Below are 17183 nucleotides of genomic sequence, written 5' to 3'. Positions count from 1 at the left end.
TATGCCCAGGAGAGATATAGATGGGTCCTCAGGTAGTACTATGTCCATCCAGTTTTCTGAGGAACCTCCAGACTGATTTCTTAAGTGGTTGTACCAGCTTGCAATTCCACCAATATGTTTGTTCTTAGAAATGTCAAATCATTAAGTATGGGTATAATAGTAAATCCTCACCCTTTTCATGTAGCCTTACATAGTACATTTTTCTGCATTTTATTAACTTTAACAACGTCATCATTTCAGCAGCAAAATAATATTTCCTTATGATTGTGCCATGATGGCGTTTAGTAAATACATCCTTCACCCTTGAGCGTTTGTCACCAGTCTTCAGTAGCAAAAAGCATGCAGTTTTCTGTGGGACTCTGCTTATTACTTGAGTAACTCCATAATAAAAGGTTAGGTATTTCTACATTTCGCCATGGCATTTCTCATGAGAAGGGTTTCCTGTTAAAATCCCCACTGGCCCTAGAGATAATGTCCATTGATTCTCTAGACCTTCACGAAAACTTCATTTTTTTTTATGAAAATGTTTTTTTTATAATTTTTTTAAGAAACAAAAAGATACATTTGCTTTGTTTTATAAAAGGAGGTTGTAAGATAGAAGCTACATTTTTAAGCTAAAATTTCGGCTATGAGAAAGTCTCAGATGTGACATTCTTTATTGCTTAGGATTGTGCATAGATTAAGTACATTCAAATAATTTTTATGCCTCTACTTTCAAACTCAAATTGTGATAAGATTTGAAAGTTTTAATTTTAAAATGAGCCCTGTGTTTCCACTGTGTTACACTGTATCATTGCATGATGTGTTTTCCTAATAACTCACCTAACTCACCACCTTGTTTTTTATTTCTTCCTTTTCTCCATGGACATTAAATCATATCCTTTCTATATTCATTAAGAACAGAAGTTACGTTCTGAGGGCCGGGCAGGTAGTTCAGTAGGCAAAGTGGCTAGAACTCATGGAAAGAAGCTAAGTATGATTTTGCATGATTTAAATCCCGGGATTGAGAGGAGACAGGTAGATCCCCAGAGCTTAGTCATCAACCAGCACTACCTCAGCAAGTTCCAGGCCAGTGAGAGACCCTGATCTAAGAAACAAGAAGGGACAGCACCCCGAGGAACAACCCTGAGGCTGATCTCTGGACTCCGCATGAATTACTCACACACAAAAACATGTACATTCACACCCATACACATATGAACACATATAGCAAAGGAGTTCTATTCAAATGAATGACCAGGTTAATCATTTCAGTTTGTGTTACAGGTATCATGCAAAGGTAAAAGCCAGGGCTGAAACTGAGGCTAAACAAAAGCAAACAGCATTTTTTTTTATTATCTAAGTTTTATAGTGGGGAAAAAAATGTTCCGTGGAGAGCTTCCATAAGCCATATAAATCACAAAATGACAGAGCTGGCAGAGAACTTGGAAATAGGGACACCTAGTGTTGTCCTCTAGTAGGCAAAGAAATCGAAATGGATATTGGTACAGACATTGCAAGGTCACCCAGCTGGACAGTGGCCTTTCACCCTGGGTTCTTGGCGCCGTATCCACCTCCTTCTCAAACTTCACTCATCAGAAGAATTCAGTGCGAGTTCCTCCGCTCTTCGCCTCAGTATCTCCTAAGAAACACGCGTGAAAATAAAATTCCAACTGGTTCTCTGATCATCCTTTCTAACTCCTACTTTGTTCAATTCGTAGTAAGGACCGACAAATTGTAAGCCACACAAATCAATTCCCTTTCAGGAATCGAGAATCAGCGAGGTCACCTTGTCACACAGAAGCCGCATGTTGTCTATGATGTCAAATAAACTAAACTTGGCATTTAGCCGTCTGGTCTTATAAATACCTATGGAAGATATATGGTATAGAGAGCCACACCATTATTTATGTACTATCTGCTTGCTTTTCTTACCAGGTATCTGTATGCCCTTGGACAGAAGGTTTGGAAGAGATGGAAAAAGCGATACTTTGTTCTCGTTCAGGTCAGTCGTTAATTTTCCTGTTTGGTAGTTACTCTCTGACAGTGACTACCCCTCTGTTGTTTGTTTGTACTAGTCATTTCTTGTCATGTCTCCTTCTGATAAGTAGATATCAGAAATTAAAACTTCAAAAAAAAAAAAGGAAATTAAAACCGGCAATGATTTTAAATGATTTGTTTGAAAGCGAAGAAGTATATTCATTATGCGCCAGCACAGATAACATTTTTCAATCACACAACAACCCAAGCAACTTGTAGCAAAATAACTGACATTCTGTGTCTTCTTCATTGAATGTTTCTTTGTTGACTTGTGTGCTAGAATACAGCTGTTTTCCTTTGTCAGCTTCTGTGTGTGTTCCCCTGAGTTGTATCAAATTCAGTAGTCATTGCAAAGAGCCACCGTGAGTGGGTGTAGAAGAGACAAAAAAAATAATAATAATTTAGAAATTGTGTTGCCAATCAAGGCTTTCTAAAAGGATCTAGAGGATGCTGTGACAGCCCCTAGGGTGGGCGGCGGTGGGAAACTACAGTATTCATGTAGTGTGCAGATAAGCTGTGGTTCATTCACTCTCTCACTTTTTATATGAATACGTCGTGTCTGTTACGTGTTCATATAAATGTGCTTTTAAATCAAATCGTTCACTCCATTTCTCAATGATTGGATTCTGGATATGGGTTATTGGAATATGGGCTCGTCTAACCTTTTACAATCATAAGCAACCTTCGTCCAGAGGACAATAGCTAAGTTCTAGTTATGTGAAAGCATAGCTTTCAAAACAGGCATTTCATTCCAGGGTAGATTTAAACTATTTCACTCTCAGCGGAAGTATATAAAAAGAGAATCACCCTTGGAATCCTAACGCACACCAGCCTGTAAAATCTCATTGATTCCCGCTACACATTAGACAGGCTTAACTGGGCGAGAACAGAACAGTGTGGGTAAATGCCAGGGGAGGAAAATTATCATTTGATGTTTTCTAGAGATACAGTATTCCATCAGTTGCTGGGGGAAAAAATTAGTTTATTGATGTCCCACGGTAGCATGGTAGCTTCATGAGAAAGCATTAAAATTGAGCCAAAGGTAGTTGCATCTACACAGCAGATTCAAAATCCATTTTACCTTTTAGCTAAAGACATTTCTTTCATGGCTTAGAGTTATAAAAAGGTATGCACATGCATATGCATACATGTAAACAACACACACACACACACACACACACACACACACACCAATCTTGATCTAAAGCACAGGTAATTGCCTGGATAAGGGTTCTCTGCCCCTCCCCCCAGTTCTCAGTAGACTGTCTCCCCAAACCATGCCTCTTAAATATCTTCTGCAGTTTTCCACTTGTGCCTTTACACTGGCACAGAACCATGGAGAGATTCATGAAGAAATTCTAATATAAATTCTTCTGGATATTTTAATTGCATTTCCTGTTATAGATGTCTCATGTGCATCTAACCGGGCAGGCTTATCATGGTGATTTGTCTTTGCCACGTTGCTAGGAAGCAAAGGGGGTGGGAAAGGCTGCTTTTTCAGTTACGTTTCATGAATGTATATAGGATTTATATAGAATCCTATGTAATTCCATAATCTTAGTGGATGATTTGGAGGATGAACTCCTTTTGAAAAAAAATAGCTAACTCTTGAGCTTCACTGATGGAAATCTGCATGAAAAAATATTAAAGTGTGTTTTAAATGATGGGCAGATGGCATATTAGCGTGAGGACCTGGCAAATGGCAATGGTCTAAAAGGTCCCACTGTATTTGTTGGTTCGATATGAAAATTAAGATTCTAGAGACTGACGATGAGAAGTCAAATGCCGAGAGCCAAGGCTTTGAATCCTGGGAAGGCTTAAGGTTATCGTTTGCTACCTACCTTATTGTCTCGTACATAGTCACATGAATCCAAAATTTACACACTTTGATTATTATTTATTAGAGTTTTAAAATAAAAAGAGGAATTAGAAAACATCAGATTCATAAAGTGGTTTGTTTTTGAGAGACATTGGATGTGGAGCTGAGTTTTTAAGATAACTGAGTATGTGTTTTATTTTAAAATTTAAAATCGAATCAAAGTAGTTGCTAAATCCACATAGTTGTTAGTTTAAATATAAGAAAAATTCTTCCAACTTGAATTAATGTGAATTTGTTATACTTGTTACATATCACAGGTACATGATAGAGATGGATAGATACATATAGACAGACAGACAGACAGGCAGGAACACACAGAGAGAGGAAGAATTCTATGACTAAATGTCTGAAATATATATTCCAGTTCTCTGACAACTTTTTGAAGTTTCAAACACAATTGAATCTTCCTTCCAATTCAAAATGTAATGGGAGGACAAATTGAAAGCATTCACTTCAAAATCAAGATGGCTATGTATGGAGATTCGACAAGAGTGACCCATTGGGAGGAACAGGGTAGTTTTTATTAGTGTTTTTAAAGACATCTCTCATTCTTGCTGCACACAGCTTGTACATCCATACCTGCAGGCTGCATTATTGAAAGGTGAAGGAGCCGTTTTTCGTAGGGAGGACAGCATACCCCGCTGTGTCTGCTGCTGCCATCGGCACAATGGTGCTCTGGTGATAATGTGAATCTCATCACCACGTGCGAGTGTGGATTACGTGAGTGATACAGCTGGAAGCCCGGCCATCAGCCCAAGAATTTGTACTCATAAAAATTGATTGAGAGTCAGGTTTGGCCAGCTGCAAAGTCATTGTTCCAAGTGAACACTCGAGGAGCCACTGAGGTGAAAAGACTTTTCAGAGACTCATATAAACATGAGAATCAGAGGGAAAAAAATGTCGATTTAAATTAGAGTCAAAAAATCAGAAAGCAAATTATTTGTTAATGTGTGGTATTTATTTGGTTTTCTACATAGGTTGCAGTCTTTTTTATATTCTAGCCCTGACGTATTTACAGTAATAAATCTATTTTAATAACTGTCTAAGGGACTGTGTTTTAAAATTGAAGGTAAGTTTTTTGTTCAAGATAAAAGACCAGTTACATAGAACCTACTTAAAATCTCGCCAAAATTAAAATTTCTTATACATTTTTATTATGTTTCCCCAATGTTGTAGAACTTGTTAGATTTATGAATACATGACCCATATAAAGTGGTTCTGATATTATATTGTAGTTCCTATTATAATAAGAATTGGATATCTTTGGAACAATTTTTTTTCAGGTGATCAGCTTCAGGATACACTTCCTCTTGGGTTTGAAACTTTTTTTTTAGTCTAACTGGGTTGAATGACTTTGCTTACAGGCTTCTAACGTTTATTCAAATAGCTGTATAGGCAAGATATTGAATGTTTCTGTGATAAGTGTAGGTTCTCCTGACGTACTTATGTATTAACACGTCATTTATGTATCTCATCTGATTGTTATTAAGTGATTACCCTTTGGCAAGCATTTGTCTAAAGCACGTTTAATGCATGATCTTATTTGCTCTTCAAAATAAGCCCGCCTGAGTAGGCGTTCCTATCCCACCCCCACGCTGAACAGATAAGATAGAGTGTGCAGGGGTATTATGTAATGTTCTCGGGATTAGGCTAGTACAAGGTGGAGCCAAGCGAATCCTGTTCTGTTAGACAGTAGGGGCAGAGCTCACATTTCTTGTTCGATACGGCAAACGATTAACTGAATGCACATGACCACCGTTCATCTAAGGATAAACACATATCCTGAAAAATCACTGGGGATCATCAGTGCCATAAGGTACCAGGCAGTGCTGCCACTTTAAGGAAGTAACCCTGGAGTGGTCGAGTAAGGCCTGGACTTAGGAAAACAACCCACTGTGCGACCGAGGGAAACTAAAGTAGACATCCATGTTGTGTTGGCCCAGTGTCAAGTGTTCACTGCTTGTTGTCGATGTGTCAGAATCGTGACTTGAAGTTGCTGCAAACAACAGCAGGCTATCAAGACGTAATGTTAATTACACGTCAGCTGAGTTGGCACAGGATGTAAACAGGCAGCGATCAGAACATGCTATGAGCACGTGAGAACCAGTGTTTCTCGGGAAGATGATGTCGGGATGAGCCTGTCCAAGAAGTTAACTCTCTTTGCCTCGGGATTTTTGAAGGACTAAGAATATCGGGAAGGCCCACTGCAGCGAACTCCTCACAGGCACGTGAAGGTGGTTACAGGGTGAGGAGGTTTCCTCTGGATGTCAGCTGTCTGCTCAAGCAACCAGATAGTTTAACATGATAAAGGCCTGGCTGTCACATTAGCCAAGATCAGTATGGTGGCTCTGTTGCTGTTTAAGCTGAGCGTGCGTAGTGTATCAACACATGGATTTTAGGGTAGAAAATGAAAGACCCCTCCCCCAACAATATTCCTACAGAGCACCTACACCATTCTATACAAGGAGACTCAAGTAACTCTTGCTGGTAGCATTCCCTGAATTCACATTGACACTCATGCATCCATTCTAATGGGATCAATTATTGATTTTCTTACAAGTTCCTTCATTCTCTTATCAAATGGAAAAATAACCATATCAACAGATAAGAATATTTTTCTTACTATTTTACATGAAAGCTTAGACCCCCTAGTATAATATGTACCCTCTATTTGTCTTGCTTAGAGATTTTTGTCTACAACGACAAAGTAAAAACATATACTTCTCCATATATCAATGTTTGTATATATATATGTAAAAATACTATAGAAATGAAATTTCTCCGTTTAGGGTTCTCAATATTTGTAATGCTAAATAACACTATAAATATTTAAAGACCTCATGAATTTTTGAGTGTTTCCCAGATGTTGGCTGCTGTTTTTCTCATTTGCCATTTTGTCTTTACAGTTAAACTTTTCGTTACGTTGCCCCTTCATTTTAATATTTCAAAACATATACCTTTAATAACAAAGAATATGGAAAAATATCATTTGTCGTGGAGTTTGTTTGGATCAAAGTATTAGGGCAAAATAATATTTCATTTTGAGTTTATTTCTAAGGTAACGTACATATTTGATAAGACCTTTCATAGAATGTCTATAAAAACACTTATGGTGGTTGTAAGAGTTTGTGCGACTTACCCTAAAATGCCAGCAATACATTTAATCTTGAAAATCCCTATAATGTATACTAATATAAATATTTACCTATATCTCAAAAAGCTAAAATTTGCAAAGGAAGTGACAAGATAAGGCAAGGGAGGGCGAGTCCAGTAAGGAAAGCCTCACATGCATGAAGTTCTGACCCAATATGGAGTGCATTGTTCGTTTTTAATCTTCAAGTTCAGATGCAGGCACCATCTGGTTTTCTTGTTTATGCTTCTCATAGCTAAGCACAAGGGCAGAGGACTTGGGAATAAGCATCACCTTTCATTTTATGGTCTTCAGTAGATTGGTGTAGGTCACTCAGTAGGTTTTAAACCATGTTACAAAACCTTACGGTGAAATACTCTGTATTTATTTGGCACCATGGCTCACTATTCAGATAATCTGCCTCTCTGCACATTCTTCACATTCCTCTAAACAGTAGTTTGCCTACCCCTACTATGGTAAAGACTCAATAAATACTTGTTAAATAAAAAAGCACTTCCCCTCTGTTGTGAGACCTTTCTCAAACCTTTACATGAAACACATTAGGTACTTATATTAGAGCATAACCAAACTCCAGGGGCTGCCTTTGATCCTTCTCTTTCTTTACCTCCATGGCAGGCATAAAGTATTGCTTCTTCTATTATCAAAACTAGTATTCCACTTATACCCATTTACATCCACCATGTCTACATGGACTCCTTATAACCTATTCTTCATAGAAAATAAATAACCTTTTTGACACATAACTCTCATTATGACGCCGTTCTGCTTAAATCTTTCTAGTGACCCTCATGGCACTTAGAGTTATAAATAACCATGGCCTAGAGAAAATCTTCCGTATTTCTGGCCTGGGCTTCCTATCACCAATAAGCATATGCTATTCTAAAATTCCGAATCGATGATGCCGAGACAAAGGTTTGGCATCTTCAAAAGCACCGGACCCTGCTCCAGTGGTACCTAAAAATATGAGTTTCATTGGGTTTTTGTGCCTATGCAACTTTGGAGAGAGTCTCCTGCTTTTCCTCAGACAGTTGGACCACTCCCTGTAGTGTTGACCACTCCCTGTTACGTTGACCACTCCCTGTGATGTTGACCACTCCCTGTAGTGTTGACCACTCCCCGTAGTTTGACCACTCCCTGTAGAAGCGCATGCTTGCCCTCTTTGCCTGAGTGCTCATTGGTTCTGCCTATGCAGCTATTGCTCACTTCAGAGGTTGAATATTCGAATGTGTTTTCCCCTCAACGTAAAATTCCTCCCACCTCTTTGTCATAACATTCTGTTTTAATTTTTTCAGTACACTTGTCCTCAGTTAATAATATTTTTATGGACACATTTAACTTTTTTATGTCTACCCTCTCAAGAGTACTGCTTAGCACTGAATCCAAACATAGGTAGAAACTGACGGCTTCCTTGTTAAGTAAGAGAATATGCAGATCATCCTGATCATTTTTGTAACAAGATTTCCCTTCCTTTCTTTACGGAATTTGTACTTGATTGTTAAGTGTCACTGTGCCATTTGGCTAAGACAGTTACATATATATATATGTATACATATATATATGTATATTCCCCTCAATCTGTCAGTATCTTGAAGATATGTTCATTTTCCTTGATTAAATTAAGCTCTGAGGTTTTTTTGTTATTTATTTTTTTTAAATAACTCCAGCAGAACCTTTGCCCTCTGCCAAGAACATTTTCAGCTAAGGATTTTAAAAGCCTTAATCTTTACTAAAATTAGATGGTGGCAGTTGCTAAGCTGCCAGCTGTTAATGCGATCCCTACAGTAGTAATACTCATATCAATCTGAATGCTGTGGTCTCTCAAATCTCATAGTTAGCACCTACGTGTGTGCATATGGGCAGGTGGCAAGCAGGTTGGCAATTAAGAACAAAAGGGGAGGTTTCCTATCCCAGATACGATACCATGTGGGACCACAGCAACATGCGAAAGCGCCCTATTGAATGTAATGATGCTGAAGCCAGGCTTAGGGCTGTCCTCGGATTAAAGTCTGTCTATCCCCCGCCCCCGATTCCCAACAAATCTGTTCTGTCTGGAGTTATTACAAGTGGACTCGGTAAAGAATATTAAATATTTATGATTACTGCACTTCTCTCGTAGGGATTTCTCGATTTTAATATAGTGAATTATGTAAGCTTTGTCCAGTAATACACCAGGAAGCTTATGAGAAATTATTTGACCAGAGTACATCAGACCTCCATGTATCTATGTAAATAATCCCCTGCCTTATTGCTCCAGGGCAGATTAAGTAGATTTTACTGGACTGCTTCCAGCCAAGAGTGGACAGAGGAGGGCAACCCCTGACTCCTGTAGATGACCTGTCAGCAAAGCCACCCTTGTTCCAGGTCCTGGTTAGCAAACAGTAAGCTCCCAGTTGTTACCACCCAAAAGTGCACTGTATATTCCCTGTTGAGTTGGCCTTATGGATGTGATGTAACATGACCTTGTAAAAGAAACAGATAAAGGCAGAGCTCTTGGGTTTCTAGAGCAAGCAACCGAATCATGAAGTGTTCACCATAGCATTGACTTGAATCGGTAACTGGTGACTCAGAAGTCTGGCATCGATGTTACTTCTGGAGCCCACCGTTGCCTGAAGCCTAATTGCAGGCTCCCGGTTGTGTGCTGGGTCGGGTTTCCCTGTCAGAGACAACTCTGCTCACCGTTGGTATTCTGTTACTGTCCCATCTGTACCCCTTGTTCTACCTGCTGGCCCAGTCACTAGGAGAGACTCTGGATCTGCTGGGAAGCTTTTGAGCTGTTTAAGTAAAATATGAAATAATGCAAACCATCTAATAATCCATCATTTCATGGTCACATTCTAGAAAGAGACTCATCCCCGGAAGGTTGGGTTTTTCCCTTTGGTTTCTTTAGAGATTCTTTCCTTCTTATTTAGACTTTGTATGTCCTACTGTCAAAGGATGATTTGTTATTTGAATACAGCTAGAAATAGAATGTTTTACATGAATATTAAACAGGACCTAGGTCTCTTTCTCAACTTACATAAAGAATAAGCAACTTCATTGTGAGAGTTTTTCATTGTATATCTTCTGGCAACTTTTAGGGTCTAGTTCTTAAATGGCAATTTTCACACTATTTTTGAGATATATATATATATATATATATATATATTCAAGTCTGTATACATTAACAGATAACAATATGAACTAACAGATAACAATATGAACATATAAGTGACATTTGTAAAATCCTTTAGAAAGAAACATTTTGGTTTTCAATAAAACAATATCTTAAAATTTATGGTACAATTTTCCAGCATAATTTCATTAGAAATAGAACAATGTAGTATTTAAAACTACTTTTAGATGTATGGTCACTTTTTCATGTCTCTGTCTATTTATACTTCAATTTGTAAGGTCTTTCAGTTTGCACTCTGAGCACCAAAATCCCGTGCTCTTACTTACCCCATAAAGATGTGGTAAGAAGTAGCCCATGAGAACGGAGAAGACAGAGAGGCAGAGAGGCAAACAAATAAGGATGCAGTAGCCCGGGGAGAGTCAGCAGTCCCAGTGCGCACAGCATTGATCTACCTTTTATGTTTTGTTTACTGCAGAAGAATTCACCACCCAAAGTATTGTCTTCTTTGTAGGGTGTGGGACTTTTTTGGTTTTATTTGGTTTTGAGACAGGATCTCATTCTGTAGCCCAGACAGCCCTTGACTTCACCCTCCAAGTGGTGTGTGTGTGTAGAAATAAATAACAAAGAGAATAAGACCTTGATTTATTTATTATTTCCCTCTTCTCTCCAATACTCTTGGTAGTCTTTGATAGTAAATCAGGGCTGTCTCACATAATGGCTTTGCCAGACATTCAGTGAAAATTGGCTTCTAATTAGGGAATACAGTTTTTTTTTTGTTTGTTTTTTTGTTTTAAGTTTCAGAATGAGAATTATAACATAATGGAATGGAATGAACAACCAACCTGAAGTAATGAGGCACATCCTAGACTCAATATGAGCATTGTCAGTCATCTGGGCAACCTTGGAAGAGCAGATTCCACCCCCCCCCCGCCATTAACAAGAGTTGAGATTACAATCTCAAAATCTCAAGGGCCCAGACATCTTATTTCTTAGAACTACTACGTTACAGCTGATTCTGAGTTCACTTGGTTGTTGTTGTTGTTTGTTTGTTTGTTTGTTTGTTTTGGTCATGTTTTTTTGAGACAAGTCCTTACAGTTTTGTTCAGCTTGGCCTGTAACTCCCAATTCTCCTACCTCACCATCATCAGAGTTGGGATTATACGTATCCGGCTTGTTCGGGGGAATAATCATATAATTTCTTTTCGATAAAACCTGGCTCTCAGTTTAACTCTTCCTCTTTCAGTGAGCTGTGTCTTAGTGTGTGAATTGTAAGTGTATTATCTTTAAAGCCCAGCTACATAATCAAAATTCGTTAAGTCTTCAGTGTTAAAATAATCTTTTGCTCACTTTGTGGCTTTGTTCACTTGTTTTGAGGACGAATGGCTCCATAAAGTGTTAAGATAGTACTGTCATTAAAACAAACCTGTAATACTAATGGCTCCAGTCAACTACAATAGAAATGTGTTTGTCAGCATCAGTAAAGTACATTTTATTATGTTCCATTATAATCCCAAAAATGCTAGCTTTTTCTAACCTGTTAATAGTTCATACTACTTTCCAATGTTTTAGCTTTCTCCTTTTCTTTACATGGTAAAGTATATAGAAATGGTGTATTTTCCATAGGACCTATACGCTTTTAAGAAATTAAAAATGTCTTTCTCATAGCCGAAGGGATAGTTCTGAAGTTAAGAGCACTTGCTGTTCTTCTAGAGGTGTCAGGCTCTGTTTCCTGCACCCACATTTGGTGGCTCACACCCCAGATCCGGGGAATCCAGTGTCCTATTCTGGCCTCTTCAGACACTGCATGTATGTGGTATACACGCATACACTCAGATACACACATGTACATACACAAAATAAATGACACAAACATTTGTTTTGTTGCGTGAGTGATCACATCTTGACTAGTTATTTAACAACTTTGGGTTTCGTTCTCTCTCTAGGTTTGTGGTTCTGAACCTTCATAGTGCTACCATTTCAACTGTTTACTGCTGAAATGGCTACAGCTTAGCTGCCCATATGTGGCCCTGAGAACTTGCCTAGCTAAGACCTAAAGATGACTACACACATTGACATGCTAATATGGACAGAGACTTCTCCAAAGACGTCTTAGATGACAAGCTATGACGATTAATGGTGACTGCAAGGAAGACATGGTCTTCTCCAGGAACAGGTCCCCTGATTGGTTAGCCAGTCACAGAGTGTCAGCTCTAAACACACATGTACAATACTAAGTGAACTCAGCAGGTTATATTCATACATTCTGTGTGAGGGTTATAAGACAATAATAGCAAAGACCAAGAGACTATGAATTTGAGAAGGACTTAGGTGGACATGGGAGGAGTTAGAGGGAGGATAAGGAATGGAAGAATGGTGTAAATACAGTACTCAATATGTCCTGTTCAGAAATGAATTTATAACCTACTGCCTCGCTAGCTCGCTATGCCTTCAGGAGATGCTGCTTGGGTAGAAGGCAGTGTGTCACTTCATGCCGATCATTTCCCAAACATTTTAAGTGCAGTGTTTGGAGTTTAGAATCAAATGTCAGATATGACAGCTAGAACAGAATGCATTCGAGAGTAAATGCCATTTGGTCTGGCGAATGATTTGTGCTCCTTGTATTTAAAACAAGACAAATACATACTTCATACTTTCAAACGTATTACACTTTCAAATATGGCCGAAGAGAGCAGGTCTTGAATTTAAATAAAATGCATTCTGTGCAGACTTTGACAGAGAATACATACACGTGCTTTAGAAGCTGGATTATGCATGTTCTGGAGAAGTTAAGTCATAGAAAAGAAAAAAAGAGGACAAAAAAAAAAAAAACAAACCAGTTAGAAAAGCAATGAAGGCATAAGTTCTTCACCAGGGCTTCACAGAGTATCAACAGAGAAAGTTACACTGAATAATAGCTTGTGGTCTAACATTACAAAAATAAACTGATTATTGTCATCCTTAGGAAATTCAGCCACAAAGTTATCATATGCATAAACTGGAGAACTGTTGTATTTAATCTGTTCTTATTTCTAAACAGCCTCAGAAATTTTTTATTTTATTAATAAAATAAAATGAAAATTAACCTAAGAACAGAACATCACCCAGTGGAAGCCAAAGAAGAGGTTTAAAGCAGGCGTTTTCCAAAGACAGAACTTTAAACACCTTAACAGTCCAGACCCTGAGACGGGAGCCCGACTTAAAGGGAGATTAAATAGTAAACTGGAGGAATCTACAATAAAATTTAAAATAAAATACAATAAAAATCACAAGCGCTTCTAATTATAGGATGTTAGTTAGACTCCAAAGAAATTAACTACAATCCAAAATGGACGCATGGAGAAAGATGAAATATATAATTTGTTAAAACATATTAGGAAAATGTAAATTCAGGATTTTTTTCTTTTTTTCTTTTTTTCGGAGCTGAGAACCGAACCCAGGGCCTTGCGCTTACTAGGCAAGCGCTCTACCGCCGAGCTAAATCCCCAGCCCCGATTCAGGATTTTTTTTATAAGATTGAAAGTACGAAAATAGAACACATGGGACCAAAAGTCAATGTTTGAAATAATAATGGTAGTTAATATTCTAAAATTAATATTCCTATAGATTATCCAGGAGGAAACACACCGTCCTAACGAGGACATGGGTGTCACCCCTAGCAGTTTCATAGTGGAACTATGGTGAAGGCAGCGGTTTGTTTATTTGTTATGTACATGTCTGGGTAGTATGTTAGCAGCAAGCACCTTTGCCTCCTCGCCATCTCATCAGCCCCAAAGGTGGAGAGAGCGTTTCAGAACAGCCACAGAGAAAGAGGAAAGTTCAGTACTAGGAAAATCACAATTGAACTTCTCGCCAGACTTTTCAGCATGCACACATATCCCTTTAGCAATGAAATAATACCTTCAAAACGCTTGAAAGGTTGCCAGAGTACATACTATATAGGAAGCAGCTAGGCTATCACTCATGAACATGCCCAAGCCAGAGATGTGCAGATAGGAAAAGAAAATTTTACTCAAAGTCTTCTATTTTTTTTTTTTACTTTTTTTTTTCCAGAGCTGAGGACCGAACCCAGGACCTTCTGCTTGCTAGACAAGTGCTCTACCACTGAGCTAAATCCCCAACCCCCTCAAAGTCTATTAAAGGAAGAAACTAAATTCAAAATGTTGACATGAGACTCAAGATACAGTAAATAATTTAAAAAATGGAACAGAAACTATATTACTATTGCACAAATTAAACTAGTATTTAATGTGTACGATTATATATGTTTAACAGAGAAATATCCTAAATGCTGACGTGATAATAGCACCAGAACGAGGAAGAAATAAAGATGAGGATGAACCCCTGAGAGTCTAGTGGACAAGGAATAAAGCAAGCAGTTTGCTGTAATCAAGAGCATCTTAAATTACAACACACACAAAATAATATTTGGGAGTTTTGCACTACTACTGATGTAATGTGTTGCTCCTGTGTAACTGGAGACCCAGAGATCTCTGTTGTTGGCATCAAAAGGAAAGTTGTAGGGGCTGGAGAGATGGCTCAGCGGTTAAGAGCACCCGTCTGCTCTTCCAGAGGTCCTGAGTTCAATTCCCAGAAACCACATGGTGGCTCACAACCATCTGTAAAGAGATCCAGTGCCCTCTTCTGGTGTGTCTGAAGACAGCGACAGTGTACTTATGTATAATAAATGAATAAACCTTAAAAAGAAAAAGGAAAGTTGTATACAAATATGAGAACACACAGAAAAACTGACTTTGAAGTAGTATCATGTATGGTTGGTGGGCTAATTTTCCATCTTCTACCTAAATAATCATGGCATGGAGTCACTGACCTGGGAAATACTGGCTCACCGTTCTCATCATCTGAGTGCTAATTGCCAGCTGACTTAAGAGATCCACTTCATTCCCAGAGGTGTGGGCTTCGAGGAATGCTAAAATACAAAAACTTACATGCAAATCCCATGGTTTTGCTTGGAGGAAAAGGAAAATTAAAACTTAAATTTGTTTTTTTGGTTTTTTGGTTTTTTTTGTAACTGTAAAAATCTTCTCTCTCTCTTATTTACCCTGAGCAGGTGAGCCAGTACACCTTTGCTATGTGCAGTTACAGAGAAAAAAAGTCGGAACCACAGGAATTAATGCAACTTGAAGGATACACTGTGGACTACACAGACCCTCACCCAGGTAATTCTTTTCCAATCATGGGTGGGTGTCTGCCACTCTGTAACCACCTGTGTTTGCCCTCCATTTAAAAGTCCTTCATGAATAGAGGACTTATTTGAAAATCACGTAACTCTTGGACAAGACCTTAATGTTCAAATTATGCTTTCTACCATCATCTGCTTCTCTATTCTTTTCATACAATGATAAAATCCTTAAATTTTACTGAGAGAAAAATTAAATGAAATATACCAACGCATATCAAAACTTCACTGGGAAGCAAAATTACAAACCAATTAGATAATGAATGGGAAATAAATTATATTTGGATGAATGGATAGATGGATGGATGGATGGATGGATGGATGGATGGATGGATGGATGGATGGATGACAGATTTTTCAGACAGAGTCTATAGACCTCTGGCTAGCCTGAAACTCACTATGTAAATCAAGCTGTCCTCGAACTCAGAGAGATCTACATCCTTCTACCTCTCAATTAAAGGTATGCATATCATGCCAATGTATATGCTATATTCTAATTTTCTCCATAAAAGCTCACTCTTATATTTCTGTCCCTCTAAGTAAATTAAAGTAGTTTGGACATCACCAAATGAAAAATCTGAAATTCAAGATCCAAAACATGTTTTTGAGTGTTCACATGATGCCGTAGCTAGAAAATTCTACATCAGAAATAATTTGTCAAATTGCAGCTAATGTCCATGGACAACAAGAATGTTATATAGCAATTGCCTTCAGACTGTGGGAATAAGTTTATGTGAAATTGCATGAAATTGGTGTTAAGACAGGATCACCCTTCAGATAACTCATTATTTGTAATGATCCCAAGTCCACACTCCTGTAAAATCAAGCATTTCAAGTGTGGGGCCCATGAGCTATGGTGGCTGTAGTACTGAGCAGACGGTGTTTGAAAATAATGAGTAAATAAATAGATATATGTATGTGGTTGGTAATAAAATTAACCGGCAATATTAAGAATCAGAGATAGTAAGGCTTAGATACATTTTAAAAACAACATGTGGAGATGAAGAAGTTGAATATGGTGGCCACATTCACTAATTTTTCACTTATTTTTTTCACTTACAAATACCATCTTCGTCAAGAGCTGAATTTACTGCTCACTACGAGGTATCGCATTTGCCTCACCTGCGTTTTTACTTCTGCTAAACTCACAGCTGCCTCGAGCAATCCTCTCTCGTCAAGAACTGATTGCCTCCAGGAGCTGTGTGTAGAGTTGGTTTTGCTGTGCCCCTTTAAATTGTCGATTGGGGGTGTCATGCTCAGATAAGATCTTTTAAAGCACCGAGATCGTAGGAATGAAGCTGGGTACATAGGACTGAAATCTGTCAACTGTGTGCATTTTCATGGTGTCTTCCTTCTCCCGCAGGCCTTCAGGGTGGTCAGGTGTTCTTTAATGCTGTTAAAGAAGGAGACACTGTGATATTTGCCAGTGATGATGAACAGGACCGAATATTATGGGTCCAAGCCATGTACAGGGCTACAGGCCAATCTTATAAACCAGTTCCTGCAGTTCAAAGCCAGAAGCTGAATCCTAAAGGAGGAACCCTCCATGCAGATGCTCAGCTTTGTAAGTCGTGTGAAAATTAATTTGATTATCAAATAATAACCTTAATAAAACACAAAATGGAAGCAAATTTGTTCAATATTTTAGCTTGTGTTATTAATTAACTAATTAAATAAAAAGTAGTTCCTATTAGTCATAGAATTCGTTATCTAATTCTCCACGTAAACCTGGAATAATAACTATGCGCCGATGGACTAAGCTGGATATATTTAGGTATATATTTGTAATTATACATACATATGTGCCTATCATTATACATATGCA

General features: G+C 38.2%; 1 protein-coding gene across 11 annotated transcripts in view; it reads left to right on the top strand.

Annotated features, from left to right (window-relative positions):
- Nucleotides 1-17183, top strand: part of Cadps2 (calcium dependent secretion activator 2) — a 529199-nt gene that overhangs the window by 349317 nt on the left and 162699 nt on the right. For all 11 annotated transcript variants that reach the window (XM_063285976.1, XM_039108614.2, XM_002729291.6 and 8 more), the window contains 3 exons: nucleotides 1918-1984; nucleotides 15230-15338; nucleotides 16722-16922. In XM_063285976.1, the coding sequence (XP_063142046.1) occupies nucleotides 1918-1984; nucleotides 15230-15338; nucleotides 16722-16922 (377 nt within the window). The remainder of the gene's footprint in view (nucleotides 1-1917; nucleotides 1985-15229; nucleotides 15339-16721; nucleotides 16923-17183) is intronic.

The sequence above is a fragment of the Rattus norvegicus genome, chromosome 4 (genome assembly GCF_036323735.1).
Source record: "Rattus norvegicus strain BN/NHsdMcwi chromosome 4, GRCr8, whole genome shotgun sequence".
Classification (NCBI taxonomy): Eukaryota; Metazoa; Chordata; class Mammalia; order Rodentia; family Muridae; genus Rattus; species Rattus norvegicus.
This window is presented reverse-complemented; position numbering and strand designations above follow the sequence as displayed.